General features: G+C 39.2%; 2 protein-coding genes across 3 annotated transcripts in view; one reads left to right on the forward strand and one right to left on the reverse strand.

Annotated features, from left to right (window-relative positions):
• The window catches only part of ARHGEF38 (Rho guanine nucleotide exchange factor 38), a 148,208-nt gene that overhangs the window by 79,945 nt on the left and 51,783 nt on the right, over positions 1 to 16,480 (reverse strand). The window contains exon 3 of the mRNA XM_055433935.2: positions 27 to 150. Within this exon, the coding sequence (XP_055289910.1) occupies positions 27 to 150 (124 nt within the window). The remainder of the gene's footprint in view (positions 1 to 26; positions 151 to 16,480) is intronic.
• LOC148777806 (uncharacterized) overlaps positions 1 to 16,480 on the forward strand; it is a 101,907-nt gene that overhangs the window by 23,768 nt on the left and 61,659 nt on the right. The window contains exon 2 of one of the 2 annotated variants that reach the window (XM_088836190.1): positions 11,028 to 11,233. The exons of the other annotated variant lie outside the window; for it this stretch is intronic. Coding sequence (XP_088692316.1) covers positions 11,146 to 11,233 — 88 coding nt within the window. The 5' untranslated portion in view covers positions 11,028 to 11,145. The remainder of the gene's footprint in view (positions 1 to 11,027; positions 11,234 to 16,480) is intronic. 2 annotated transcript variants of the gene reach the window in all.

The following is a 16,480-nucleotide window of genomic DNA, read 5'->3' on the forward strand; positions in this document are numbered from 1 at the left end:
AGAACTTGAGAAAAGAATAAACATACCGATTACTTGCATGGCTGGTTCTACGTCTGTCGTGGCCTCTTCCAACAATGACAGCAGCTTGGCTGATATCTGATGCACCGATTCAATGTTACTAAACAAGCTATCCACATCCAGCCGATCAACCTGAAGAAACGCAAACATTGAGCACCAGCTGATGGAGAGAAATGCACGCTATTTAAGATGTTTCCTCCTGCTAAACAGTAAGCATTTTATATGCCAGCCCATACTGCTTTCATCAGCTGCTTCTGTAAACATTCTTATTTGGGATTCCTAGAGGAAATGTGCAGTTTTTCATGCAAGAGATTGGGATGGTGCATCTGTTGTTACCTTCCTCTTTTTCTTTATTTTGACTTAATTTTAATGAGTTGAGTATACATCTACATATCCCCCTGTAAGAACCAGAGTGTGAAGAAGATTTGGGTTCCATAATTGGTATTTTATTAATTGCCCTCTATGAGGGTATGTAGGAGTACACATGAATTTAGAACATTTTACTGCTTATACAGCAGGAGTCAGACCTTACTCTAGGCAAGAGACTATTTTCAAAGTTGTTTTAAAACCACAGATGTTCTGAAAGTGATGACAAGTAAATGTGCTGAGTTGTTTCCTGCTTTCTTTCCTTAAAAGAAATGTGAATGGAAATCTTCACCAAATATGTTCTACTAATTAAAGATTCATCATATTTTATAAATTCATGCACACCTTCAAAAGTGCTTCCCAGGTGGCGCAAGTGGTAAAGAATCTGCCTGCCAATGCAGGAGATGCAGGTTTGATCCCTGGGTTCAGAAGATCCCCTGGAGAAAGAAATGACAACCCACTCCAGTATTCTCGCCTGGAAATTTCTATGGACAGAGGAGCCCGGCAGGCTACAGTCCTTGGGGTTGTAAACAGTGGGACACAACTGAGTGACTAAGCACACAAACGCACATAAACACACATACATTGTCAAAAACCAGTGTAATCGGTTCTAGATCTTACAGCTGGTGCTTATAATAATTTATTCAGTCTTTCACTAAATAATTCCTGAAGTCCTTTGTATACCAAGAATTGCAATGGAGGCCAATCTCTGTCACAGGCATTGGATAATTAGTAAGGGATGGCCAATGATCCTAACCTATCCAGGAAGAGCATGATGAGCTATGTGCCAGATTTTGCTGGATCCTACTCAAAATCTTTTTGTTGATTTTAAACCAGATCTCATTTCATAATCAAACAGCATCTTGGTTCAGGCTCCACTGGGCTGCCACAGGGAAAAGGAGCAGGTGTCTTTTATTCATGGTTTTTTGTACATGAGGAATAGGTGGATAACTAAGTCATCAACAGTCAAGTCATGGAGAAGCTTAAAAGATGAAAAACAGAATTACTGGTCCAAAACAAGGTTGACAAAATTAGGGGTGCGAGAGAGAGACAGCAAATTCACCTAAGGATCAGAAGAAAAAGAGTCAAGAAATGAAGGGAAATTTGGAACAGGATATAGAATAAGAAACAGACCTGGAAGAATTCTTGGAAATGAAGGCCGACAATTGCTGCTTCTTTTTTATGCTTTCAACATCAGTTTCTTCTGTGAGCTAAGAAGCAACAGTCAGAACTGGACATGGAACAACTGACTGTTTCAAAATTGGGAAAGGAGTATGACAAAGTTGTATATTGTCACCCCACTTATTTAACTTACATGCAGAGTACATCGTGCAAAATGCCAGGGTGGATGAATCACAAACTGGAATCAAGATTGCTGGTAGAAATATCAATAACCTCAAATATGCAGATGATACCATTCTAATGGCAGAAAGTGAAGAGGAACTAAAGAGCCTCTTGATGAGGGTGAAAGAGGAGAGTGAAAACACTGGCTTAAAACTCAACATTAAAAAAAATGAACATCATGGTATCTGGTCCTATCACTTCATGGCAAATATTGAAAGTGGAAATAGTGACAGATTTTATTTTCTTGGGCTCCAAAATCATTGCAGACAGTGACTTCAGCCATGAAATTAAAAGATGAATGCTCCTTGGAAGGAAAGCTATGACCAACCTAGACAGCATATTCAAAAGCAGAAATATCACTTTGCCAACAGAGGTCCATATTATCAAAGCTATGGTTTTTCCAGTAGTCCTGTATGGATATGAGTGCTGGACCGTAAAGAAGGCTGAGCGCCAAAGAATTGATACTTTTAAGCTGTGATGTTGGAGAAGACTCTTGAGAGTCCTTTTGACAACAAAGATATCAAATCAGTCAATCCTAAGGGAAATAAACCCTGAATATTCATTGGAAGGACTGATGCTGAAGCTCCAATACTTTGGTCACCTGATGCAAAGAGCCGACTCATTGGAAAAGACTCTGATGCTGGGAAAGATTGAGGGAAGGAGGAGGAGGGGGCAACAGAGGATGAGATGGTTGGATGGCATCACCTACTCAGTGGATGTGAATTTGGGCAAACTCTAGGAGACAGTGGAGGACAGGAAAGCCTGGCATGCTGCAGTCCATGGAGTTGCAAAGAGTAGGACATGACTTAGCGACTGAACAACAATAGTTTCTTCAGGTGTGCTGGGTTTATTTAGGAGGCAGGGAGGAGGCAGGCTGCTCATTTTTTATCCCATCCTTTTTTGGACATTGATTCCATTCCTGAAACCTAGTTTCTGCAGCTGGACATGGATATTAGTTTGATCAGGATGAAAGTGAAAGCCAATCAGTCCTGTACGACTCTTTGTGACCCCATGGACTATACAGGCCCTGAAATTCTCCATAGACTTTCACGGAGTCCATGAGATACTGGAGTGAGTAGTAGCCTTTCCCTTCTCCAGGGGATCTTCCCAACCCAGGTGGCAGGTGGATTCTTTACCAGCTGAGCTACTAGGGAAGCCCAAGTTGATCAGGATGTTCTGTTATTAAACATGAAAGCAATACTACATATTGCACCTTGCTTAAAATTTTGTGACTATGTCAGTTGCCTCCTATGGAATATATTCTGGCTGGATATATGGATTTCAACCATCTTGGGAAATTCCTCACCTTACTATCATTAGTCTGGTCCTCAAGAAAACTATAGGACAGGGCACATATGGCTCTTCAGCTTAATATCTATGGGTTTTCAAGACTTTATTTTATTTATTTATTTTATATTAGTAAGTATGTTTAGTATTATACAAAATATCTAAAAGGCAGATAACAATCATATGAATTTTTGTTAATGATAATTTTAAATGACACATATCTCTTGAGTACCACTGATTTAACACATTCTTTTCTATGTATTGAGCATTAATTCAATCACAAAGGCATAACTTTGCATAGTGCAAAATATGTTTTACAAAAGTTCTGTATTAGTCAATTTTTTCTAGATTGATTGATTCTAGATGTGCTAGTTTAACATTTTGTAAAATCATATTTTGAAATGAATTCTTCTAAAGTATCAAATTTCATCCCTAATTTACTTGTTTTATAGGGTAGTATTTCATATAGTGTACCCTATTATTTGACCATAAAAAAGGCTGATGCTTAAGAATTGATGCTTTCAAATTGTGGTGCTGGATAAGACTCTTGAGAGTCCCTTGGACAGCAAGGAGATCAAACCAGTCAATCCTAAAGGAAATCAACCTTGAATAGCCATTGGAAGTTCTGATGCTAAAACCAAAGTTCTAATCATTTGGCTTCCTGATGTGAAGAGCTGACTCACTGGAAAAGACCCTGGTGCTAGGAAAGATTGAAGGCAAGAGGAGAAGAGGGCAACAGAGGATGAGATGGTTGGATGGCATCACCGACTCAATGGACATGAGTTTGAGCAAGCTCTGGGAGTTGATGATGGACAGGGTGGCCTGGTGTGCTGCAGTCCATGAGGGCTGCAAAGAGCTGGACACACTGAGCGACTGAACAATAACAACAACCTTACTATTATTTCATTTATTTGGGGTCTTCATTCTGAAGGACATAAAGTGCTTCATATTATTTCCTATATTGTTCCAACTTCTCTGTAAAATATGAATCAGTGTGAAAACAGGGAAATTCATGCAGAGTGAAGAGAGTGACCATGCCCAAAATTATGAAGTCCAAGACAGAGTTAGAGCTGGAAATTGACCTTTTATTTCTATGCCACAGCCCATGACCAACAATTACAAATAATAGAATACTTCATCATCTCTGTTTGGACTTTTTAGCTTGAAGTTTTCACCAGTTTGTCACCTCTACAATTTATTTCTCAAGGTCAGAATCCTACATATCTAATTTATATTTTAAATTCATTTAGTAAGGATCTAACTCTGTATTCTATCTACAATCTGAGTTTGATGCAATAAATTCTAAATAACAAAAACATAGGTTTTGATTTCTTTTCTTTCTGAAGGACAGAAAGGATTAAAACATCAATTGGTACAGTTTCAATCACCAATATCACAATAGCCCATGGGGATCTTGTGAATCATGAGATGAATTCACATTTAGTCTCTACTATGCCAAGGAACAAACAAATGTCTCATCCAAATAGGCTTTTAAAACTGGTAGATGATTTTATAATTACTGATGTAAGTTCAAGGAAGCATTTGTATACATTTATTATTTACTAGAAATGGGAAGTACTCAGCCTAGGCTCAGTTATATTTTAAATGAAATAAAATTCACTTTTTCATAAAGAGATTTAGTCTAAGTAGACATTATTCTAAGCAAAGTCAATATATAATCTTTTGAAAATACAAGACAGAAATATTAAAGGTCAGTGTTTTGGTGACAGTTTAATTTTTTGCTTCACAAAAGTATTCACAGGATATACTTCAAATAGTAAGTTCCCATTACATTTAAATAATTGCTGTATGTATGGTTGCATGTATATGCAAAACTCCCCAGTCATAAGTATCTAAGTAAAAGAAAACACATCATTAAAATTTTCTCAATTCAGAAACTGTAATCATCAGTATAGAATTCCTCTGTCACCCCCAGCATCTTGTACTCACTCTTTTCAAAACTTATTTTGCATTTTCCCCCATTCACATCCCAGCCCCAAGCTCTTTCCTTTGCTCACAAAGGCGTTGCTTTCATATACCTTCCAATACTCTACCCATCTGAAATGAAATATAGTAACGGTAGTATTTGCCCAGTAGTTTTGCTCAGCTCCCTGTACTTTCTGTTGCTTCTGGGAGAAGCCACAGTTGCCCAGTTCTACCTGATCTGGTGGAATTGTCAGTCACGGTGCCTGCCCTTGCCCAACTCCCTCCAGTGGTGAGCATGTGACCCACTGCCATAGCAATTGGCCTAGGATGGCAGGTTGCTAAGCAGAGCCAATGAGAATCTTCACTGATTTTTAATCAATGGTTTTTGGGAAATAGAAGGGCCTTGATTACCAGCCCTAAAAATATAAGTTTCTGTCTTCAGCAGTCATCTTTGTGGAGAACTTGACTGCTGCGAAGTCAACACAGAGAGGGAAACTAAATCTGACATCATCACATTAGCTCCTGTATCTACGTTGCCTAAAGCAAGACATCCTTATTATAGAAGTTGATGAGCTACTTTTTAAAATTCAAGCTAGTCGGAATTTTGTTTCCTATAACTAATAGGGGACTAATATACTTCTCTTTATTCAGAAGTGAGCCAGAATCTCACTTCCTCTAAGAATGCTCCCTTGGTTGGAATTAACCTCTCTCTCTCCTGAGGTACCATGACTCTTGCTCTGACGACCCAGTGCTTATATTGAAGCCCATTTTATATTTAGGAGATATTTATTAATTTGTCTGTCTTAAAGGTCCATCTAGTCAAGGCTATGGTTTTTCCAGTGGTCATGTATGGATGTGAGAGTTGGACTGTGAAGAAAGTTGAGCACCAAAGAATTGATGCTTTTGAAGTGTGATGTTAGAGAAGACACTTGAGAGTCCCTTGGACTGCAAGGAGATCCAACCAGTCCATTCTAAAGGAGATCAGTCCTGGGTGTTCATTGGAAGGACTGATGCTAAAGCTGAAACTCCAATACTTTGGCCACCTCATGCAAAGAGTTGACTCACTGGAAAAGACCCTGATGCTGGGAGGGATTGGGAGCAAGAGGAGAAGGGAATGACAGAGGATGAGATGACTGGATGGCATCACCGACTCGATGGACATGAGTTTGGGTGAACTCCGGGAGTTGGTGATGGACAAGGAGGCCTGGCGTGCTGCGATTCATTGGGTTGCAAAGAGTCGGACACGAGTGAGCGACTGAACTGAACTGATGTAAAAACTGTGAGTTCCTCCAGGACATTTGTCTTCGTGAGTTATTTGAATGCCCCACTGTTTCTAATACAGTGCTAGACTCCCACCTGGTTACTCAATAAAAGTTTGACAATTTGAATTGAATTGAATCACTACAATTGAAATGATCTATTTTCTCTGTGGGAACCGTCAATAAAGATCCTTTTTCTCCACTCTGCTGGGCCTTGAGTCACAAGTATGAGGAGATCAAAGTGGTTTAAAGAAAAAAAATCAAAATCATCTTATTTGGTTGTTCAAAATATCACATTTAGTGGATATTTTATAATTTTCTGCTAAATTTTATCTGCAAAGAAAACTGTTGTGCTCAGTATGGCCATTACTAAACCTGGAAGATTTGCTAACAAAGGCTACATTTCCCCCTTCATTTACAACTGGGAAATCCCTGTTTGTTGTCTTCTATTTAATGAGCCTTGGGACACTCAACCTAAACATAGTCACAGACAGGAATAACCAGACCTTCTCAGGTGTTGTGCAAACCCCAACCACAAACACCTTTAAAAGTGAACGTTGAAAAGAAGTTGAGAAACAAACCCTTAAAAGCTTTTTTTTTCAGGAAAGTAGTTCATGTACACTGTAGAAAATGGTTGCTCTAGTGGCAAAGAACCTGCCTGCCGATGCAGGAGACATAAGGGGCATAGGCTTGATCCCTGGGTCAGGAAGATCCCTTGGAGAGGAAATGGCAGCCCACTCCAGTATTCTTGCCTGGAGAACCCCATGGCCAGAGGAGACTGGCAGGCTACAGTCCTTGGTATTGCAAAGAGACAGATATGACTGAAGCAATTTAGCACACACAGATAACTAAAAGAAAGAAAATGCAACTGCATATAATTCTACCACACAGAAATAACCACTGACATTGCGAAGTATGTCCTGCCATATTGTTTTTCTCTGTGTGTGTGTACAACTGTACAAAAGATTTATATACTTTCAACCCTGTTTTAAGTTGAGGTTTTTCAACTTAGTATAATATGAACATATTTTCATGTCATTAATTTTTCACAATTGCACTATTTTAAATGTCAACATTATATGGAAATACTGTAGTCTACTTAATCAGTCATTAAATCTTTGAAATCTAGATAGATTGCTATTTTCACTATAATAAGCAGCTCTTCTGACTAAAACCATATTCACACAACCATGATTATTTCCTTATGATAAATTTCTTAAGTATAATTATTGAGCTAATGTTATTAATATTTCTTAAGGCTTTCTAACAAGTCTTGGCAAATTATAGCACTAATTACATTGTTTTCTTCTAAAAACCAATGAATTAAAAACCCACAGTTGGATATTACTGCCCTGACCTCAATGTGGAAATGTATTTTAAGCTTCTAATTTGATGATCAAAATCACACAACTTTAATGTTCAATGTATATACATATAACAATTCTAGAAGAAGGAAGAAAATAAACAACATTGCTTTTGAGGACTATGGTGATTCAGTTCAGTTGAGTTCAGTTCAGTCGCTCAGTCGTGTCCGACTCTTTGCGACCCCATGAATCACAGCACGCCAGGCCTCCCTTTCCATCACCAACTCCTGGAGTTCACTCAAACTCATGTCCATCGAGTCGGTGATGCTATCCAGCCATCTCATTCTCTGTCATCCCCTTCTCCTGATTGCCACCATCCAAATGCTTCTCTGGAAATTGCTTCTAGAGAAGTCTTCAATATTTCTATTTGATATAGTTTGACAATAAGTCTAGGTTCAATATGGACTTCCCACGTGGTAAAGAATCCACCTGCTAATGCAGAAGGTGCAAGAGATGTGGGTTCAATCCCTGGGTTGGGAAGACCCCCTGGAGGAGGAAATGTCAATCTGATCCAGTGTTCTTGCCTGGTAAATTCCATGGATAGAGGAGCCTGGTGGGCTACAGTCCACGGGGTTGCAAAGAGTCAGATACAACTGAGCACGCACACACTCACACACACACAAAGTAGGTTCAATAAAAGGTCCAACTCTGGACCCTGTATTAGAGTTCATATAGAGGAAATCCACCTTTGATATTATCTGACTCAGTCTCAGAAAACCTGGGTCCTATCTGTCCTTTCTATAAGCCAGTCCCATGCACTGCATTATGGTGACGCCTGGGCATAGTCATTAAATTGGTTTGCTCCATTATTAATGTTGAAAGCTAAAAGCCCGATGCTATTAAGATTTTAACTGTAAGAAGGTGAGAGTGGAAGAGCAGTGAAAATGTATTAAAAGCAACTCTAGGAAGTGGGGACCCGGTGGGGATGCTCTGAAAGGGAAGAACCAGGTCTGGTTTTATTTTTTGGTGAGGCAACTGAGAAGAGGAAGCCCTGTGAGACAGAAACTTCAGTAAGTGGGGAAGAAGGATGTTGGCAGAAGGCCCTGGCCACCGCAGGGCTGGGATAATTATCTAATTACGATGGCATTTACTCAGATGGTTGGCTTCTAGATTACAAAGCCTTTCAGGGTAAACTAGCCATTATTTCATCAGGTTTCTCAAAACTACTGATTTGTATGTGTGAAATTTCCTGCTGTGAAACCAGACTCTAAACTGGCTAATTGAGTTAAACTGCAAGTTAAGTCGATATCGCAGCTAGACAGCAAGGCTTTTCACTAATCTCATAGTTAAATGCCCCAGTTACCTGACATCTGCCCAGAAACAGTCCCAGGCTGGGAGACTTTCACATGGAAAGGCCTGATCAGTGCAGAAAGTAAGGCTGGGACCCTGGGACAGATCCCTCAGAATGAGCAAGAGGAGGAGAACAGCCAAGAGAGGTGAGTGAGGAGAGTCTTCATTAGACCAGACTGTGGTCAAATGTGAGAGCTTTTGGAGGCCTCTGACAAAGGAAGAGGATCGAGAAGTTCATCCCAAACTTTATTTTGACTAATAGCATAAAAGGAAGATGCTCAATTTGATATATTAATATAACTAATGGACTCTGTTATAGGTTTTTGTTCCTTTGTTTATTTTAAATAAGAATTATTCATTATCTCCATCAAATATATAGGTTTTGTTGAGAAATTAAATCCTAGGCCCCCCCCAAAAAAAGGTAGAAAGTCAACCCAGGGTTCCTGCTTTGTTTCTCAAATCTGCCTTAACTCAGGGACAGGCAGGAAAGAGGTACTTGATGGGGGTTGGAGGTGCTCTTTGGGCTTCCTGTCCTTTCCTGTTCAGAATTTTATACAAAATGTTCAGAGGACAAATCATCCTGCTAGGAATAGCCCTTCTGAGTTGAAGGTTCAGTAAATTTTGTGACCCTTTAGAAAATCTTTTTAAAAGTATAGAATAAACACCGACATATTATGAAAACACAAGAGAAAATAATTTGAAAACTGTTTGGATCACTGAGGTTATTTTAAAAATATGTAAAATTTGTATGCACCAAATTATATTTAAGGGCTTCTTGCGGAGCACAATTAATGGGGTAAACATTTTTGTGTTTTGATCACTTGAGTATTCATTGTGTGTGTGTATACTCGTATATTTATACTTTCTTCCTGCATACTCAGACTCAGAGCTTTTTAGGTATAAAAACCAACCAGTCAGAAACAACCAACCAAAGAAACAAATTTATAATCTTTTCAACAGAACATCTATTTCTTTCAGATCTAATATCCGAAAGAAAGTACTGATATTAGAAAGGATTGACTCAACATTGGCCAATTTTTTCCGCCTTAATAGCACAATTGCAGAGTTCTAATTTTCAAGAACAGAACCAAAGACCAGGAGCATCCATCAAGCCATGTCTAACAGGAAATGGTGGATGATACCTTGCACACAGGCCAGCCCTCAGGCATGTTCTGTATGGCTTCCTCGAGCTCCCAGTAGAGTATGAACCCCAAGTGGCCACAGAAGTAATCTGCTTACAAATGTTCCCTATCGTGTCCTCCTTTTCCTGGCTCATTTCTCATTCCTTTCCTGCCCTTCCAGGGGTCATCTCCCCAATAAACAACTTGCTCTAAAATCTTTCTATCGGAGTTATTTGAGGGAACCCAGTGGAGGAGGAAATGGCAACCCACTCCAGTGTTCTTGCCTGGAGAATCCCAGGGACAGAGGAGCCTAGTGGGCTGCCATGTATGGGGTCGCACAGAGTCAGACACGACTGAAGCGACTTAGCAGCAGCAGCAGCAGTGTAAGATAGAGTGAGGTGGCCAGGGAATCTTTTATTGAGTAAAAGCTTGAAGGAGGTGAAGGAGTAAGTTTGAAGTTATCTTGGGGGAGAATGTTCAAAGCAAACAAAGCAGCAAGAGCAAAGGGCTTCAAACAGTGGTGACCCTGGTTTGTTTAAGGAACACCAAGAAGGCAAGAATGTGGAAATAGGTGAAGTCAGAGAGAATGAAGGACTATCTCATGTAGTCACATAGGTCTCATGTGGTCACGTAGGTCACATAAAAATGTTATTTTGTTAGTAAGATGAAAAGTCATTTTGGATGGCTTTGAGTAGAAGAGGGACAGACTCTGAATAATATTGTTTAAAAATTACTGTTTTGAAACAAGGATGGAGAAGAGTTGCATCAGGAGGCAGATATAATAATCTAGGTGGCTATTGATAGGTTCTGGAGCCAGCATGGAAGTAAAGGAGGAGGTGAGAAGTGGTCTGATTTGGGGTACATTTTAAAGGCAGAGCTAATAGCATTTGCTGATAGATTCGATAGTTTGAAAGAAAAAGTCAAGAATGACTCCAGAGTTTTTGCCCAAGCAACTCCCCTCTCTACTGAGGAGAGAAAGACTATAAGGGGAGCAAATTGTAAAGAGAAAATTAGGAACTCCAGTTTAACATTAAATCTGCATTGTCTTGTAGACGATCATGTAGAGGTTTGAATGGGGAGATGAAAATAAGCAAAGCAAGCCTTCAGGGAAAATGTCCAGGCTGGAGAAACAATTTGTCAACCCTCAGCATGTAGACAGAATTTAAAGGCATGAAACCAGATCAGATCCTCAACAGAGTGAATGGAGACAAGAGAAGAGGGCCGCAGACTGAGCCCCGAGCTGCTTCAGCATTTCCAGGTAAGGATCAACCTGCAAAAAAGACAAAAAGATTGAGGAGGAGCCTTTGGAAGAGTAGGCAGAAAAACATGGGTATGTGGAGTCCTGAGACACTAAAAGAGATAGCTTTCCTATCAAATGCTGGTATCATTTTTCTGCTAATGTCTAAAGCAACTGTTTACCGCAACAGTAATTAGCATAACTAATAACAAACTGCCTTCTGTCGTGATCATTTCTAGCACTGCCTTGAAATGTATCTTTGATTGTTACTTGGCCTTTTATGTGTTTTTGAGTTATTTTTTTGACCATATTATAAACTCTTTTAGGGCAGGATCATGACATAAATTTCCATGATTTCCATGCAGAATTCAGCAAAGGGCCTAGACACTTTACAAACATTTAATGTCTTCATTTGCATATTCAACTAAAATGTTCCATTCTCCATGAAATACTGCCTGCTTAATCTATCTGGAAGTGATCTGTCCCTTCTGTGAACTCCAACTGGATTTATTGTCTGCACTTATCAATTGTTGCTTTGCATTCCAAGTTATCTTTTCATAGCTATGAATCTTGTCACCTCTAACTAGGGATTCTTAACACCTCTAACTAGTCTTTCGACGATGAACAATGAGTCTTACATGTCTTTGTGTACTCCAAATAGCCTCAAATTATTGACTCATGTAATCAATGATCTTGTCTGAATCTGCTGCTACTGCAAAGTCACTTCAGTCGTGTCCGACTCTGTGTGACCCCATAGACGGAAGCCCACCAGGCTCCCCCATCCCTGGGATTCTCCAGGCAAGAACACTGGAGTGGGTTGCTATTTCCTTCTCCAATGTGTGAAAGTGAAAAGTGAAGTCGCTCAGTCGTGTCCGACCCTTAGCGACCCCACGGACTGCCGCCTACCAGGCTCCTCCATCCATGGGATTTTCTAGGCAAGAGTACTGGAGTGGCTTGCCATTGCCTTCTCCGTGTCTGAATCTAAAGTACCCTAAATAAGTGTTATTAATAAATACGTGTTTCCCCAATATATCCTTCCTTTCTAACCTAGTATTTTTTTTTCTTTGGAATCCAGGATTCATGGCCCTAGGCACAGCAATGCTCATCTATGCTTAGTTCACCTATGCAGAAAGTTGTTCCACATCTCTGGTATCCTGTTAGAGAGGTTTATAGCATCATTATAATAATCACAGCCACTGAAATTTTGTTGCTTATTTTTACAGATAAAAGCAAATTAAAATAGTGGTTTATGCTTCTTAGTTCTGAGCAGTGAGATGATGCACACGATCTTGTTACTCAGGCTGAACAGATGACTTTCCCAGATATTAAAATAGATTTTGCCTATCACATCTCTCCTTCTTTCAATTTTGAGCTTTCCAGCCCCTGCTGGAAATGGAAATGCATTCATTTATCTCCTCACTTGGCCTATCAGGTTTCGATCTGGACAATAGATTATAAAACTTAGAGAAAACTGAAGTTGCCTTAAAACGAAGCTTATGAGGTGATTATAAATGTAACAAACTGGGGGAGAGTTTCCATCATAAAACTGTAATTCAAGGATTTTTAAAAATCCCTTATTTTTTGAGCTGAGGACTTCTGAACAAGCAAAGATAAGAGTTTTTCTTACCTATAAAAAGAAGTTTCACATACTGGAATATTGATGTATCACTTCCATACCCAACTAAATCTGAATCCAATCTGATAGCAAACTGTCTTCCAAGATGACGAAACAGGTCCCTCACAGGGAAAATCTGAACAGTGATGACTCAGTATCAGTTCAGTTCAGTTCAGTTCAGTCTCTCAGTCGTGTCTGACTCTTTGCGACCCCATGAATCACAGCACGCCAGGCCTCCCTGTCCATCACCAACTCCCGGAGTTCACTCAAACTCAATGTCAGTTACGTATTGTATATTAACACAGTGACCTTGTGCTTAACAGCACTGTTCACTTATGTGATTTTTATTTTTAAATTTATTGTTCCACAACTATAGCCTTTTCCAATCTGACTGACAAACTTTTAAAAAAGTGAGGAAAACTTCATTGACTCCCCCCACCCTTTTCTAATGTGACAGGTCGCGGAGAGTTGGACACGACTGAGCAACTGAACTGAACTGAACTGAATGGAGGAACAAAGGCCAGATAATGTAATAAATGTTGAGATTTCACAATGAGTGTAAAAATGAAGTCTTTGATCTTAAACAACAGGGAGTTCTAACCTGGCCATATAGATCATGAGATTCTTCATTGTGATGTGATCTTAGTAACCATGAAAATAAGTATTCTTCTAAGGTTTAAAATTTTTTATGTATATATGTATGTATTTTTGGCTGTGCTGGGTCTTCACTGCTGTGCACAAGATTTCTCTGGTGCAGTGAGTGAGGGTTACTCTCTAGTTGTGGTGCATGGGCTTTTCATTGCCCTGGCTTCTCTTGTTGCAACCGCAGACTCTGGGCATTTAGGCTCAGCAGTTGCAGTTCATGGACTCTAGAGCTTGGACTAGGTAGGTAGCTGTGGTAGCTTAGCTGCCCCTCAGCATTTGAATCTTCCTGGGCCAGGATCAAACCCATGTCCCCTTCATTGACAGGCATATTCTAAATACTGGACCAGTAGTGAAGTCCGAAAATCAGTATTTTCAGAGGATTTAAGAATATATGTATCAATGTCTCGAGCAGATTTCCAGCAAAAGTGTAGTATCTTAAAGTGAGCACATTAGCTCAGAAAAGCCAGTACAAAGCAGAATCAGAAATTCAAATGCATTTCTGAGTCATTGCTCCCAGCATCTCAATTATAGTTAGTAGGAATTGCTTTGATTTACTCAGATTTTTATTTAATATAGCAATTAAAATAAAGTGCTGTGTTTTCTGACTTTCGGGGCAGCTTTTGTTTTTACATTATCAGCCTGGCTTTTATCTCTGCACTCACTCTGCAAAGTCTTGTTACTGAGAAGTTTGATCATAGGAGGTGATCGACTCTTCAGGGGAAAGGACTAGATTGAAAAGGAGGTAGAAGTGCAGAGAGGAACTTTAGTTGGCTTTTCCCTCCCTTTGTTTTAAAATATAGAAGGATTTCTAGTATTCTAAGCATAGCATAAGAAAGAGCCAACATATGTGGGAGATTATTAAATAGTACAAATTTTCTTATAAACAACTTAATGTATATCCTTATTCTAAAAATATAGTCTTTTCTTCCCTGAAATCACAATAAAAAGATAATTAATTGGAAAGTTTGGCAAAGTAAATAAGGTAAAGTCATAAAAAGGTGTTTATTCTTGCATATAAAATTTTACATGTATATTTAAAAGGATAATGTAGTTTTAAAAGAGAAAGGAAAAAAGAAAAAATAGGGCATTATAATTTTAAATATAACTTTTTATTTTGAAATAATAATTATTATTTTTTTTTCATCAGAGAATCTCTTTATTTAGACTGCATATATAACTGACAACTCATCAAAATATTTAAATACATATGAATGAAGTCAGGTTACACAGTGACTTGCAGAATTTAAGAGTACAAATTCACTGATTTGTTTTTAAAAAGAAATTCCTAAGGAGGAAAAAAAGGCATTTTTCAATTCCGATGGCACATTTAAGGTTGTTTTTAGTATTGTGTTCAGCCTCTGGCAGAGGTATATTTATTTACATGTTTATTTTGTTAAAAGATTCTGTGTGTCTGTAATGGTACTGGCTGCATAACAACATCAAGGCCTAACCAGTGCAAGTGGTTCCCTGGTATTTGTAGAGAAGTTAGGGCAGAGTCTACATCTGCGACAATGGTCACTGCCTTGAGGCTCCTGACCTTTCACGGCAGCCATGTATCGTGGAAATTTTCCCTTGGTGAATAAAATAGTCATTTTTATAGAAAAGGCACAGAGGCCAACAGAGTAATAGCAGAAAAGGGTGACTCATACTTTACTCTGTTTCTCTATAAATTCACATACAGCTGTTAAAAAAAAATAGAGGGATGTCTTTTACAAATTCCTCCGATTATAATATCTTGCAAGACTATGTGTGCACTGAATTTTGATGTAGAACACATCCGCTGGATTTTCGAAAAAGCAACAGAGTTCCAGAAAAACATCTACTTCTGCTTTATTGACTATACCAAAGCCTTTGACTCTGTGGATCACAACAAACTGTGGAAAATTCTTCAAGAGATGGGAATACCAGACCACTTGACTTGCCTCCTGAGAAATCTGTATGCAGCTCAAGAATCAACAGTTAGAGCTGGACGTAGAACAACAGATTGGTTCCGAATAAGGAAAGGTGTACACCAAGGCTGTATATTGTCACCCTGCTTATTTAACTTATATGCAGAGTACATCATGAGAAGTGCTGGGCTGGGTGAAGCACAAGCTGAAATCAAGGTTGCCAGGAGAAACATCAATACGCAGATATGCAGATGACACCACGTTATGGCAGAAAGTGAAGAACTAAAGAGCCTCTTGTTGAAAGTGAAAGAGGAGAGTTAAAAGTTGGCTTAAAGTTCAACATTCCAAAAACTAAGATCATGGCATCCGGTCCCATCACTTCATGGGAAATAGATGGGGAAACAGTGGAAACAGTGAGAGACTTTATTTTTCTGGGCTCCAAAATCACTGCAGATGGTGATTGCAGCCATGAAATTAAAAGACGCTTACTCCTTGGAAGAAAAGGTATGACCAACCTAGATAGCATATTAAAAAGCAGAGACATTATTTTGCCAACAAAGATCTGTTTAGTCAAAGCTATGGTTCTCCCAGTAGTCATGTAAGAGTTGGACCATAAAGAAAGCTGAGTGCTGAAGAATTGATGCTTTTGAACTGTGGTGTTGGAGAAGACTCTTGAGAATCCCTTGGACAGCAAAGAGATCTAATCAGTCCATCCTAAAGGAAATCAGTCCTGAATATTCATTGAAAGGACTGATGCTGAAGCTGAAGCTCCACCTGATGCGAAGAACTGACTGATTGGAAAAGACTCTGATGCTGGGAAAGATTGGGATGACAGACGATGAGATGGTTAGATGGCATCACTGACTCCATGGACTTGAGTTTGAGTAGATTCCAGGCCATGGACAGGGAGGCCTGGCATGCTGCAGTCCACGGGGTTGCAAAGAGTCGGACATGACTGAGTGACTGAACTGACCTGAACTGATAGAACATATGAATGGAGTACGGTGATTGCTTGCATAAATAAGACATGTCTATAAAAAATCAATATCTTGGTTCTACTTAGTTCAGGGTATTTCATGGAAGAGATGAGGCTCATTTTTAAGAAAGTTATAGTTAGTG

Source organism: Moschus berezovskii, chromosome 5, assembly GCF_049115385.1.
Source record: "Moschus berezovskii isolate FMDL1 chromosome 5, NW_MosBer_1.0, whole genome shotgun sequence".
Lineage (NCBI taxonomy): Eukaryota > Metazoa > Chordata > Mammalia > Artiodactyla > Moschidae > Moschus > Moschus berezovskii.